Below are 15,252 nucleotides of genomic sequence, written 5' to 3' on the forward strand. Positions count from 1 at the left end.
GCCACTACTTTAACCTCGTCCTGTCTGAGCCAAGAACAGACGCCCTCAGGCGACCTACACGCAGAGGCGGGGCCAAATCCAAAGCTGAACCCCGGGAGCTGTGCGAACAAAGAAGAGAAAGGGAAATCTCTCCCAGCAGACTCAGGAGCAGCGGATTAAATCTCCACAATCAACCTGATGTACCTGCATCTGTGGAATACCTGAGTAGACAACAAATCATCCCAAAACTGAGGCAGTGGACTTTGGGAGCAACTGTAGACTTGGGGATTGCTTTCTGCATCTAATTTGTTTCTGGTTTTATGTTTATCTTAGTTTAGTATTTAGAGCTTATTATCATTGGTACATTTGTTTATTGATTTGGTTGCTCTCTTCCTTTTTTAATTTTTCTTATATATATATATATTTTTTTTCCTTTTTCTCTGAGTGTGTATGTGTATGCTTCTTTGTGTGATATTGTCTTTATAGCTTTGCTTTTGCCATTTGTCTTAGGGTTCTGACTATCCTTTTTTTTTTTTTTTTTTTTTTAGTATAGTTTTTAGCACTTGTTATCATTGGTGGAGTTGTTTTATGGTTTGGTTGCTTTCTTCTTTCTATCTCTCTTTCTTTTTTTAATTACTTTTTTATTTTTAATAATTTTTTTCTATTTTAAAGACTTTATTTTATTTATTTATTTTTTCTTTCTTTCCTTCTTTTTTTCCCCCTTTTCTTCTTAGTCGTGTGGTTGACAGGGTCTTGGTGCTCTGGCCAGATGTCAGGCCTGAGCCTTTGAGGTGGGAGAGCTGAGTTCAGGACCTTGGTCTACCAGAGACCTCCCAGCCCCGTGTAATATCAAACAGTGAAAGCTCTCCAAGAGATCTCCATCTCAACGCAAAGACCCAGATCCACTCAACAACCAGCAAGCTACAGTGCTGGACACCCTATGCCAAACAACTAGCAGGACAGGAATACAAACCCACGCATTAGCAGAGAGGCTGCCTAAAATCATAATAAGTTCACAGACACCCCAAAACACATGACAGGACGTGGTTCTGCCCAACAGAACGACAAGATCCAGCCTGATCCACCAGAACACAGGCACCACATCCCTCCACCAGGAAGCCTACACAACCCACTGAACCAACCTTACCCACTGGGAGCAGACACCAAAAACAATGGGAAGTACGAACTTGCAGCCTGTGAAATGGAGACCGCAAACACAGTAAGTTAAGCAAAATGAGAAGACAGAGAAATACACAGCAGATGAAGAAGCAAGGTAAAAACCCACCAGACCAAACAAATGAAGAGGAAATAGGCAGTCTACTTGAAAAAGAATTCAGAGTAATGATCGTAAAGACAATCCAAAATCTTTGAAATAGAATGGAGAAAATACAAGAAACGTTTAACAAGGACCTAGAAGAACTAAAGAGCAAGTAAACAATGATGAACAACACAATAAATAAAATTTAAAATTCTCTAGAAGGAATCAATAGGAGAATAAGTGAGGCAGAAGAACGGATAAGTGACCTGGAAAATAAAATAGTGGAAATGACTACTGCAGAGCAGAATATAGAAAAAAGAATGAAAAGAATTGAGGACAATCTCAGAGACTTCTGGGACAACATTAAATGCACCAACATTCAAATTATAAGGGTCCCAGAAGAAAAAGACAAAAAAAACGGGACTGAGAAAATATTTGAAGAGATTATAGTTGAAAACATCCCTAATATGGGTAAGGAAATAGTCAATCAAGTCCAGGAAGCCCAGAGAGTCCTATACAGGATAAACCCAAGGAGAAACACGCCAAGACACATATTAACCAAACAATCAAAAATTAAATACAAAGAAAAAATATTAAAAGCAGCAAGGGAAAGCAACAAATAACATACAAGGCAATCCCCATAAGGTTGACAGCTGATCTTTCAGCAAAAACTTTGCAAGCCAGAATGGGGTGGCAGGACAGATTTAAAGTGATGAAAGGGAAAAAGCTACAACCAAGATTACTCTACCCAGCAAGGATCTCATTCAGATTCAACGGAGAAATTAAAACCTTTACAGACAAGCAAAAGATAAGAGAATTCAGCACCACCAAACCAGCACTATAAAAAATGCTAAAGGAACTTCTCTAGGCAGGAAACACAACAGAAGGAAAAGACCTACAATAACAAACCCAAAACAATTGAGAAAATGGTAATAGGAACATACATATTGATAATTACCTTAACTGTAAATGGATTAAATGCTCCCACCAAAAGACACAGACTGGCTGAATGGATACAAAAACAAGACCTGTACATATGCTGTATACAACAGACCGACTTCAGACCTAGGGACACATACAGACTGAAAGTGAGGGGATGGAAAAAGATATTCCATGCAAATGGAAATCAAAAGAGAGCTGGAGTTGCAATTCTCATATCAAATAAAATAGACTTTAAAATAAAGACTATTACAAGAGACAAAGAAGGACACTACATAACGATCAAGGCATCAATCCAAGAAGAACATACAACAATTGTAAATATTTATGCACCCAACATAGGAGCACCTCAATACATAAGCCAAATACTAACAGCCATAAAAGGGGAAATTGACAGTAACACAATCATACGAGGGGACTTTAACACCGCACTTTCACCACTGGACAGATCATCCAAAATGAAAATAAATAAGGGAACACAAACTGTAAATGATACATTAAACAAGATGGAGTTAATTGATATTTATAGGACATTCCATCCAAAAACAGCAGATTACACTTTCTTCCGAAGTGCTCATGGAACATTCTCCAGGATAGATCATATCTTGGGTCACATATCAAGCCTTGGTAAATTTAAGAAAATTAAAATCGTTTCAAGTATCTTTTCTGACCACAACGCTATGAAACTAGATATCAATTACAGGGAAAAAAACTGTAAAAAATACAAACACATGGAGGCTAAACCCTACTAAATAACCAAAAGATCACTGAAGAAATCAAAGAGGAAATTAAAAAATACCTAAAAACAAGTGACAATGAAAACTCGACGACCCAAAACCTATGGGATGCAGCAAAGCAGTTCTAAGAGGGAAGTTTATAGCAATACAATCTTACCTCAAGAAACAAGAAACATATCAAATAAACAACCTAACCTTACACCTAAAGCAATTAGAGAAAGAAGAACAAAAAACCCCCAAAGTTAGCAAAAGGAAAGAAATCATAAGGATCAGATCAGAAAAAAATGAAAAAGAAATGAAGGAAGCGATAGCAAAGATCAATAAAACTAAAAGCTGGTTCTTTGAGAAGATAAACAAAATTGATAAACATTTAGCCAGACTCGTCAAGAAAAAAAGGGAGAAGACTCAAATCAATAGACTTAGAAATGAAAAAGGAGAAGTAATGAATGACACTGCAGAAATACAAAGGATCATGAGAGATTACTACAAGCAACTATATGCCAATACAATGGACAACCTGGAAGAAATGGACAAATTCTTAGAAAAGCACAACCTTCTGAGACTGAACCAGGAAGAAATAGAAAATATAAACAGACCAATCACAAGCACTGAAATTGAAACTGTGATTAAAAATCTTCCAACAAACAAAAGCCCAGGACCAGATGGCTTCACAGGTGAATTCTATCAAACATTTAGAAAAGAGCTAACAGCTATCCTTCTCAAACTCTTCCAAAATATAGCAGAGGGAGGAACACACCCAAACCCATTCTATGAGGCCACCGTCACCTTGATACCAAAACCAGACAAAGTTGCCACAAAAAAAGAAAACTACAGGCCAATATCACTGATGAACATAGATGCAAAAATCCTCAACAAAGTACTAGCAAACAGAATCCAACAGCACATTAAAAGGATCATACACCATGATCAAGTGGGGTTTCTCCCAGGAATGCAAGGATTCTTCAATATACACAAATCAATCAATGTGATAAACCATATGATCAAACTGAAGGAGAAAAACCATATGATCATCTCAATAGATGCAGAAAAAGCTTTCCACAAAATTCAGCATGCATTTATGACAAAAACCCTCCAGAAAGTAGGCATAGAGGGAACCTACCTCAACATAATAAAGGCCATATATGACAAACCCACAGCCAACATCGTTCTCAATGGTGAAAAACTGAAACCATTTCCTCTAAGATCAGGAACAAGACAAGGTTGTCCACTCTCACCACTGTTATTCAACATAGCTTTGGAAGTTTTAGCCACAGCAATCAGAGAAGAAAAAGAAATAAACGGAATCCAAAATGGAAAAGAAGTAAAAGTGTCACTGTTTGCAGATGACATGATACTATACATAGAGAATCCTAAAGATACTACCAGAAAACTACTAGAGCTAATCAATGAATTTGGTAAAGTAGCAGGATACAAAATTAATGCACAGAAATCTCTTGCATTCCTATACACTAATGATGAAAATTCTGAAAGAGAAATTAAGGAAACACTCCCATTTACCACTGCAACAAAAGGAATAAAATACCTAGGAATAAACCTACCTTTGGAGACAAAAGACCTGTATTTAGAAAACTATAAGACACTGACGAAAGAAATTAAAGATGATAGAAACAGATGGCGAGATAAACCATGCTCTTGGATTGGAAGAATCAACATTGTGAAAATTACTATACTACCCAAAACAATCTACAGATTCGATGCAATCCCTATCAAACTAGCAATGGCATATTTCACAGAACTAGAACAAAAAATTTCACAATTTGTATGGAAACACAAAAGACCCCGAATAGCCAAAGCAATCTTGAGAAAGAAAAACGGAGCTGGAGGAATCAGGCTCCTGGACTTCAGACTATACTACAAAGCTACAGTAATTAAGACAGTATGGTAGTGGCACGAAACAGAAATATAGATCAATGGAACAGGATAGAAAGCCGAGAGGTAAACCCATGCACATATGGTCATTTTATTTTTGATAAAGGAGGCAAGGATATACAATGGAGAAAAGACAGCCTCTTCAATAAGTGGTGCTGGGAAAAGTGGACAGCTACATGTAAAAGAATGAAATTAGAACACTCCCTAACACCATACACAAGAATAAACTCAAAATGGATTAAAGACCTAAATGTAAGGCCAGACACTATAAAACTCTTAGAGGAAATCATAGGCAGAACACTCCATGACATAAATCACAGCAAGATGCTTTTTGACCCACCTCCTAGAGGAACGGAAATAAAAACAAAAATAAACAAATGGGACCTAATGAAACTTAAAAGCTTTTGCACAGCAAAGGAAACCATAAACAAGACGAAAAGACAATGCTCAAAATGGGAGAAAATATTTGCAAACGATGCAACTGACAAAGGATCCATCTCTAAAATATACGAGCAGCTCATGCAGCTCAATATCAAAAAAACAAACAACCCAACCCTAACATGGGCAGAAGACCTAAATAGATATTTCTCCAAAGAAGATATACAGATTGCTAACAAACACATGAAAGGATGCTCAACATCACTAATCATTAGAGAAATGCAAATCAAAACTACAATGAGGTATCACCTCACACCAGTCAGAATGGCCATCATCAAAAAATCTACAAACAATAAATGCTGGAGAGGGTGTGGAGAAAAGGGAACCCTCCTGCACTGTTGGTGGGAATGTAAATTGATACAGCCACTATGGAGAACAGTATGGAGGTTCCTTAAAAAACTACAAATAGAACTACCATACGACCCAGCAATCCCACTACTGGGCATATACCCTGAGAAAACCATAATTCAAAAAGAGTCATGTACCACAGTGTTCATTGCAGCACTATTTACCAGAGCCAGGACATGGAAGCAACCTAAATGTCCATCGACAGATGAATGGATAAAGAAGATGTGGCACATAAATACAATGGAATATTAGCCATAAAAAGAAACGAAATTGAGTTATTTGTAGTGAGGAGGATGGACCTAGAGTCTGTCATACAGAGTGAAGTAAGTCAGAAAGAGAAAAGCAAATACTGTATGCTAACACATATATGTGGAATCTAAAAAAAAAGAAAAAGGTTCTGAAGAACCTAGGGACAGGACAGGAATAAAGATGCAGACGTAGAGAATGGACTTGAGGACACGGGGAGGGGGAAGGGTAAGCTGGGACGAAGCGAGAGAGTGGCATGGACATATATGCACTACCAAACGTAAAATAGATAGCTAGTGGGAAGCAGCCGCATAGCACAGGGAGATCAGCTCGGTGCTTTGTGACCACCTAGAGGGGTGGGATAGGGAGGGTGGGAGGGAGACGCAAGAGGGAGGGCATATGGGGATATATGTATATGCATAGCTGATTCACTTTGTTATACAGCAGCCACTAACACACCATTGTAAAGCAATTATACTCCAATAAAGATGTCAAAAAAAACAATGTATAACCTTAATTTAAAAATATTTATTTGGTAAAAAATACTAACCATCATCTTGGCCTTCAGCCAGTCATGGTAGTAACATCAAAGGCCACTGATCACAAACTATAAGGTCCTATTGCATAGCACAGGGAACTATATTCAATATCTTGTAATAAACTATAATGGAAAATAATTTGAAAATGAATATATATATATGCATATAACTGAATCACTTTGCTGTACAGCAGAAGCTAACACAACATTGTAAAGCAACTATACTTCAATAAAAAGGTCACTGATCACAGATCACTATAACAAATATAATAATAATGAGAAAGTTTCAAATATTGAGAGAATTGTCAAGCTGTGATGCAGAGACACGAAGTGAGTCAATGTTATTGGAAAAATGGCACTAATAGACTTGCTGAAGGCAGGGTTGCCAACAATCTTCACTTTGTAAAAAATGCAATAAAATGAAGTGCAATAAAACAAGGTCTCCTGAATTATTTTCCTTGTATTGTTTGCTAGTTTGGCCTTGATCCACTGTGGTTGATTCGACACCTATAACCACCCACTTCTGTCTCAGTGCTGCCATCTGCCCTAGATGCTGGAAAACTAAGTCCCCAAGCTCTCCGTCTCCCTTGCACATAAGGGTTACCATGTAACTCAGTTCTGGCCAAAGGCACATGGGTAGAAATCCCTGGAGAAGGATCTTTTCCCTTTAAAAGGTCAAACCTTGTTAGGAACCCCTAGGGCCGTTTGCCACTTGACTGGAATGCAGCTGTGAGGTTGGAGGTGAAGCAGCCATCTTGCGACCATGAGAGGACAAACATGAGGATGACAGACTGAGGAGGGTGGGGCAGACAGAGCCCAGTCCTTAATGACACTGTGGAGGCTTGACTTCCTCCAGACTTCTTGTTGTGTGAGAAAAACAAATCCTGAACCTGATAGGCCACTGTTAGTCCAATTTCTATTACCTGCAGATAATATAATCTTAACTAATACAGTAACGATTATTTATAGTGATATCATAATAAGTCTTGTTTTTGTTCATTTGTTTCCTGGAAGTCTCTCAATGACTGTGCCTCTCTCCCATCTTCCACCCCTTTGCCTCTCTCCTCCCCATCACGTCTTGCCTCAGCAGGTTCCAAACTCCCAGGAAATGTAGCATAAAGGAGAAACACGGTGCCCTGAACTGTAACACACACGGCACAACACATGCGACACCAAGCCCCCGGCCCCCACTGCTCTCCTCCACACCCCTCCCGAAGCAAAGTGTCCATCAGAACACTTGTGAGTTGGGGCCTTGGGGGGAGGGCGAAGTCACCACCAGCGCTACAGAGGCAGGGAGGGTGGCAGTGGCAGCTGCCCCGTTGGCATGCTCATCGTTTTTCCCCACCTGGTGAGCCCTCGGGCACGACAGGACATACTTCAACGTACTTCAGTTCTTCACGGCGACACTGTGGTAAACCCACACGAGCCCTGTCAGCCCCGCAAAGCCATCAGGCTCCGGTTAGAAAAGCATTCCTTCCCACAGATAAGAAAAAGGAGTCTCCAATCCAAAAACAGCCAAGTCAACAAAGGAAAATTGAAAAGGTGCCCAGGCAACAGCACAGAGACGTATTAACTCCGAAAAGGAAAATGTCTTTTTCCCCTGGAGCTGTTTATTCAGAACTTTCTAACGTAACCAGATGACACTGGGTAATGTTGATACAGCTCTGGTCTCCACTTTTCCTTCAACACGGTGACATGCTCTGCTTTCTTTCCCCAATTTCTTCACCTGGCAATACATACCTAGGTTGTTTCTGGTGAAATAAGCCTCTCTTGTTTCCTATAAAAAGCCACATGGGATCAGATGGAGAGAGAACAGGCAAAGGCATATCCCCAAGCCAGGTGCCTTGACCCGAATATTTGCCTGAAAGTGTTTTGCACATTTCAGCTCAGTTATTTTATTTCAAAGTCCAAACAGCTTTTTTTCCAGCCTGTTATTTCACTGTGCACCACGCCTATGTTATGACGCCATTATACATGAAGTGTATACATACACATAGGATTTCAAAGTGCATATTTTTTTATAAAGCCCCCGGAAATGGTACTTGGGAATCCAGCAATTCTCTTTGAGAGTCTCATTTACTTGTCACATTTTATAGGCCAGCGTTAGAAATGCTCAGCTTCCATCCCCGCTCCTCACCTCTCCATACACCTGCCCAGAGGACACTGATTTAGGACGTCCCCTGTGGTCCCTGGCTCACTGCTGCCTTGTGCCCTGGCTCAGGATGTCTCCCCTTCTGTGTCTCTACAGATCTTGAAGCCAAGCCCTTCCCAACACGACCCAAGTTTCTGCCCAGGTCCCCACTCGCGACCCTGCTTCTACGCCTCTGTCTTCAATGACGCGGCTTCGCTCTCTCCATCCTCGCCCTGTGGTTCCCGGGAACCTGCCCTGCAACAGGGGCTCAGTCACTGAGCAGATCCTTACGCAGCGGCAGGCACAGTGCCCGGCCCGTAGAGGATGCGCCGGGGAAGATGAGTCAGAGTCCGCAAGTCCGGACAGACGGAAAATAGGCCGGTGAATGAGTTAACGACCGAGAAAACTCAGGTGAGTGTTATGACCAGATCAACAGAGCTCCCCAAGGGGGAGACATTTCAGCTGGGATCTGAAGGTCAAGAAGCGCCTCCTCACCGCTGACCTTAGGATCTGCAGTCTGTGTTGTAACATTACTCGTTCACCACAACAACCGCGAAAACCTCGCAGGAATGGATTTTAACAGGGAAGTGGTGCCTGCCCTGTTACTGTGTATTTGGTTTCTGGAGAACAGGGCTGTTATTAACCTCCATATGTACACATAGCTCACAATACTCTCGCTCACTGGAAAGCATGAAATGAACAGTATCGTCCGGAGTCAGGGTAGCAGGTGCAGAGAAGAGAAGATGCCCCGAGCAGAACTGCTCAAGTCACCACGTCTCTCTCGGTACCATCAGGCTGCGCCTCCAGCTCTTCTGGGAGGGTGTGTGTGTGTGCATGTGTGCGCGCACGTGCGTGTGTGTGTAGGTGTCTCTGTGACTGATGCATCTGCGTAGGCGGCCCCAGAAAACCTCAAATACACTTGCATCCAGCTTTTCTCTGTGAAAAATGAATGGTAAACAGAACGAATCCCAGAGCATCTGTGAAATAGTTAACCAATATACGCGACACGTCAACAAGAAAATGGCTTGCAGAGAAAAGGATAAACGATGTTAAAGTTAAGTCCATGCCACGGTATTAGTAGAAATTAAAACGATTTCAACTCCTTTTGTTACGAAGGAGTGACATGCCAGTTCTGTCTGGCCAGCTCTGAAATTCTATGATGCACCGTTGCAGAAACTCGGTCTTTCAGATACGATGGGAAAAGACTCCCTTTGTGTTTGATTGCTTACATTGCTTATCATGAGCTTGGGAAACAGCTCCTGATATTTCCAGCCTTGAAGAAGAGCAGGCTCTGTCAGCTCCTGGGTTGGGGCAAAAGCCAAGCCTGAAGCAAGCTTGAGCACTTTCATACCCTGTGACAAGCACCAGAGGTTGGTGTTTTGGGTATAAAGTCAATCCTAACTTCGTGTTATTGCCAGGCTAGGGTAAAAAAAGAATTCTGTCTTTGGAGCCCCAAAGATATAAAGTGTGGCAACAAGAGAAGGTGAAAGCACGACTCGCCCCGGGGAATCCAAATGAGGTTAGTCTATTGGGCAAATGGCAGGAGACGTAATAAAGATGGCCTGAGGAGAGCCTTGGTCATGAAGGATTTTTCCTTCCGAAACCGTGCACTTAACTGGACACAATAATATATATATATCATTATAGTATATTATATATTATTATTAATTATGTTTTATATAATAATTATACATAATTTAAATATAATTATATATAATATATGTATATTATAATTATATATAATTATAGTATATATAAATATATATACTATAATTATATGTTGCTATATACTTATATTAATATAATTAATTATATTAATAATGTTTTGATTATATTATAATATTATATATATAATTGTGTCCAAATAACTTGAGTACAGAAAGCTGTCGTGTTTGTTTCCTAGGGCTGCTGTAACAAATTACCACTAACGTTTAGGCTTAAAACAACAGAAATTTAGACTCTCACAGTCTGAAGCTAGAAGTTTGAAAGCCGGCTGTCAGCAGGGAGACGCTACCTCAGAAGGTTCTAGGGATCGACTCGGCCGTGTCTCTCCCTGGTGTCTGTGGGGCTGGCAATCCCTCGCCGTCCCCGGCTTTGAGCCGAGCCATCCCAAGCCGTGTCCATTCTCATTCTTCTCCGCACGTCCTTTCCTCTCCTTACAAGGACACTGGTGACTGGAGTTAGATGAGGTCACGCTTAACAACTGATTACATCTGCAAAGACCCTGGTTCCAAGTAGGATCACATTCTGAGGCTCTAGATAGATGTAAAGTTTATGGGGGACACCAGTCAGCTCACTACAGGCGTCATGAGATCCATGTTTAGATATCAACAGGGAAACTATGAAAAATCAGGAAACCCTGGCTCAGATCTAGGACCTGGGGCTGGTCCGCGCTTCCCTTCCCCCATTGCTGTGTCTTTTACCTAAGGTCACTGCATCAGGCCCGCCACCAAGATTCTGGCCTCAGCCAACCCGCCTGTGTCCAGGTTCTGCCTCTGCTACGTTTTAGCTTTGAGACCCTGGCAAGTTACTTAACCCATGAGTGTCTTGGTTTCCTCACCGGTGAGATGGGAATAATTATACTCACTCATAGGGTTTCTAGGATGATCTCATCACGGAATCTGTGTCCATCACTCACACAGTGCCTGACCCGGAGTAAGTGACAGCTTATCATTCTGATAGTTATCAGTCTCTCCGTTGTATAATCCATCCTGCCTGTTCCTGGCAGGGTCATGTTTCTAAAACTGAAATCTGATATCATCTCTTCTGTAAGACCTTACATGTTCTCCGGCTGATTCCCAGATAAAGGAAGTTCTCAGCTGACTCAACTCCTGTAATATCGGTCCCATATCTCACCCAACCCTCCCACCCCACACTCCACAGTTGCCCTGTTTCCCAGAAGCATTGAGCAAAAATCAGCCCCCTCCTTATGGCTTCTTGCTTTGGCACTCACAGCCCCCGAGCGTGGGACACACCCCTCCGCATCCAGCCGGTGACCACTGCCCGCGTGGCTCACATGTCAGCCTGGAGGGAGGACCCTTCCTTGAAGCGCAGTGATAGGCCCCTCTTCCACGCTGGGCACGGCAGTCCCTCACATTCACTTGAGATCATTTATTGACATAACTTCTTTTTTTTCCTAAGATTTCCTATTGGTTTTTATTTTTCTTTCAACCCCCAATTGGTTCCTTTTCATGCCTGTTTTTTTTGTTCCATGTCTACCTGTTTTCACCTAACACTTCTTGCTAGTTGTTAAAAATGTATTTTATTGACGTATAGTTGATTTACAGTGTGGGTTAATTTCTGCTGTACAGTAAAGAGATTCAGTTATACATACATATATTCTTTTTCATATTCTCTTCCGTTATGGGTTATCACAGGATATTGAATATAGTTCTCTGTGCTATACAGTAGGACCTTGTTGTTTATCCATTCTGTATGTAATGGTTTGCATCTGCTAACCCAAACTCCTAATCCACCCCTCCCCCTTGGCAACCAAAAGTCTGTTCTCTATGTCTGAGTCTGTTTCTGTTTTGTAGATAAGTTCATTTGTGTCATATTTTAGGTTCCACATATAAGTGATGTCATATGGTATTTGTCTTTCTCTGACTTACTTCACTTAGTATGATAATCTCTAGGTTCATCCATGTTGCTGCAAATGGCACTATTCCATTCTTTTTTATGGCTGAGTAATATTCCAGTGTATATATGTACCACATCTTCTTTACACATTCACCTGTCGATGGACATTTAGGTTGTTTCCATTTGACATAACTTCTTTTGTGGATTAGAAGTTCCCTGAGGCTAGGCAAAATGTCATATCAATTCTTAAAGCTTCTTAAAGATCGATTCTGACTCCTTGTGAGGAAGTAGAGTGTTTTGGTGAACACTATAGGGTTTGGTGTTGGTGCTCTGCCTTTTTACCAGCTGCGCAAACTTGGAGAAGTTTCTTAACTCGTAAATCGGGGTAATAAATATACCCACCTACTGGGGTTTAGGTAATGTTTGCAATGCATAAAGCCAATAATTTATTAAGGGAAACTTAATAAAAGCCTTTTAAAAGATTCTGTTAGCTTGGTACAACTGAAAAAAATCATACAAGCTTGCAGATCATTGTGTCAGACATTGAGTCTCCCATCTTAACAGCCTCAGTTTAGTCTTTTTATTTTCATCCTCAGTAATTCCCTTACCCCTACGCCTTCATCTTCCTCCAAATCCTCTCTGCTCTCCCAGGAGTCTACTTAACTTCATTCTCAGAGGATGACTCTACCTCCTACTAGAAAAACTAAAGAAGTAAATAAAGTCTGCAACATGATCTTCTGCCCCCTACTGCCCCACCACCCTTTCTGGGACACACACACACACACACACACACACACACACACACCTATATATTCATTTCTGCCCCCCCTTCCCTCCCTCCAGAGAAGGAGATATTCCCTCACTGCTGGATGGCAGCCCCTCCTTCTGTGTGCCCCTCACCCTGTTCTCTCCTGCCTCTGCCAGGGCTCTGCCTTATCCCAATCTCTCTCCCCATTACCTGCCTTCCTAGTGGGCATGTTTCTGTACAGCCTACAAATACACTACACATCTCATCCCCAATAAAACAGACAGCAGCTAAAGAGTCTCCCTCGGCTCTGCCTCTAGACGTTTTCTTGCCTTTCTCCTTTCACCCTCACCCAAACCTTCCCAGAATAGCCCAGAAAAGCAGTCCCCTTGTTTTCATCACCCACCTCACTGCAATTAGGGACGACCACTCCGCTGAAACCTCTGCCACTAAAGTCACCCATGTCCTCCGCATTGCCGGATTCAATGAATACCTTTGGGTACTGTTTCTAGTGACTCTTTTTCTAAATTCAACACCATCGATCACTCTCTCCTGAAAACTATCAAACTTCTACGCTCTGGGATACAACTCTCTTCTAGTTTTCCCAGTAGACTTTTTACTATTTCCTTGAACCTTCCACTGAAGACTTTTCTTCTGTTCCAAATGCTGTGACCTGGAGACTGGCCTCCTTGGCCTGCCCTTCTTTCCACTGTTCTTCTCCATGAGAAATGGCATCACTTTCATGTTTTTTTTTTTCCTCACCATAACTTATGACTCTCACATGGGTATGTCTTCCCTGGATTTCAGACATGATTTTCCTACTGCTTTTTGAATTTCTCTAACTGAATGCTCTCAGGCATTTTAAATTTTGCTTGTTTAAAGCTAAAGTTATTATCTTTTCTCCTGATCCTCTTTCCATTTTCTGTCTTTATAGGCAGCTCAGTCATCCGGTCACCACAGCCTAACACAGGATGCATCAGGGCAGGGATTCAAGGCCGTGCTTCTTTTGGGGTACACTTAAAATTTAGGGTGGGCTCTCTGTAGCCTCGGAGTGAAGACAAAAGCCTTGGAAGCATATCCTCTTGGCTCTGCAGAGAATCACCCTGATGTTTTCTCTTGATTCTGTGAATACACGGCAAGAAGGCCCCTCTCGTCCCAGGATGAGTTTTATTGTTGTTGTTGTTTGTTTTCTTTCTTTTTTTTTAAAAAAAAATTTATTTATTTATTTATTTTTGGCTGCGTTGGGTCTTCGTTGCTGCGCACGGGCTTTCTCTAGTTGCAGTGAGTGGGGGCTACTCTTCGTTGTGGTGTGCGGGCTTCTCATTGTTGTGGCTTCTCTTGTTGCGGAGCATGGGCTCTAGGCGCGCAGGCTTCAGTAGTTGTGGCACGTGGGCTCAGCAGTTGTGGCTCGCGGGCTTTAGAGCTCAGGCTCAGTAGTTGTGGCACACGGGCTTAGTTGCTCTGCGGCATGTGGGATCTTCCCAGGCCAGGGCACGAACCTGTGTCCCCTGCATTGGCAGGCAGATTCTTAACAACTGCGCCACCAGGGAAGCCCTGTTTTCTTTCAAATGTCTGTCAAACTGCTTCTCTTGCTTGTCTTCAGAGCTGTTTCCTGGGTGGCGGTGGACGAGTGGGTCCAAGTGGCCTGGGGATTTTGTGTGCTCCTTGACATCTTCCAAAGACAATGAGGGTCGGCCAGCACCTTCATCCATCCCCCTCCCCACTCACCCCGCCCACCCAATTAATCATCAATCACTTTTCTTCAACATTTCTTTCTTTTGTGGTTTATTTTTATTTTTTTTAACTTTTAATTTTATACTAGAGTATAGTTAACGACGTTGTGTTAGTTTCAGTTGTACATCAGAGTGATTCAGTTTTACATACACGTGTATCTATTCTTTTTCAAATTCTTTTCCCATTTAGGTTGTTACATAATATTGAGCAGAGTTCCCTGTGCTACAGAGTAGGTCGTTGCTGGTTATGCATTGTAAATACAGCAGTGTGTGCATATACTGAATGCACCTCCTTCTCTCCACACTTACCATCTTCCTAAACCAGCCCTTTGCCGTCTGTCTCTTGAGTTCTGTAGTCACCTCTCGGAGAGAGTTCCCAGTAATTAGTCTTGTCCTCAGATCTGTTCTCCACAAAGCCATCCGAGCGACCCCAAATTCAAAATCGTTCAATAACTTTCCACTTCTTGTAGGATAAAGACTCAGCTCATTAAATGGCACAAACCCTCCCCCCGCCTAGAATTCATAGTTTGCCCCTGCTTCTGGCCTGCACTAGTCAGTAACAGCAGGAAGCACAGAGTTTCCTGTATGACACCTTACTCGCCTCTTTGCGTTTGGCTCATGTAATCAGCTCTGCTCAGAATGCCTGCCCCTGGCCTCCTCACCTGTCTAATCCTGCCACCTCCCCAAGGCT

The 15,252-nt window shown here is 41.9% G+C and overlaps 1 protein-coding gene across 5 annotated transcripts in view; it reads right to left on the reverse strand.

Annotated features, from left to right (window-relative positions):
* KCNQ5 (potassium voltage-gated channel subfamily Q member 5) overlaps window positions 1-15,252 on the reverse strand; it is a 572,451-nt gene that overhangs the window by 405,553 nt on the left and 151,646 nt on the right. Inside the window, exon 1 of one of the 5 annotated variants that reach the window (XM_059941801.1) lies at window positions 7,719-7,811. The exons of the other annotated variants lie outside the window; for them this stretch is intronic. Coding sequence (XP_059797784.1) covers window positions 7,719-7,747 — 29 coding nt within the window. The 5' untranslated portion in view covers window positions 7,748-7,811. Of the gene's footprint in view, window positions 1-7,718; window positions 7,812-15,252 lie in introns of those variants that run through there. 5 annotated transcript variants of the gene reach the window in all.

Source organism: Balaenoptera ricei, chromosome 12 (genome assembly GCF_028023285.1).
Source record: "Balaenoptera ricei isolate mBalRic1 chromosome 12, mBalRic1.hap2, whole genome shotgun sequence".
Taxonomy (NCBI): domain Eukaryota; kingdom Metazoa; phylum Chordata; class Mammalia; order Artiodactyla; family Balaenopteridae; genus Balaenoptera; species Balaenoptera ricei.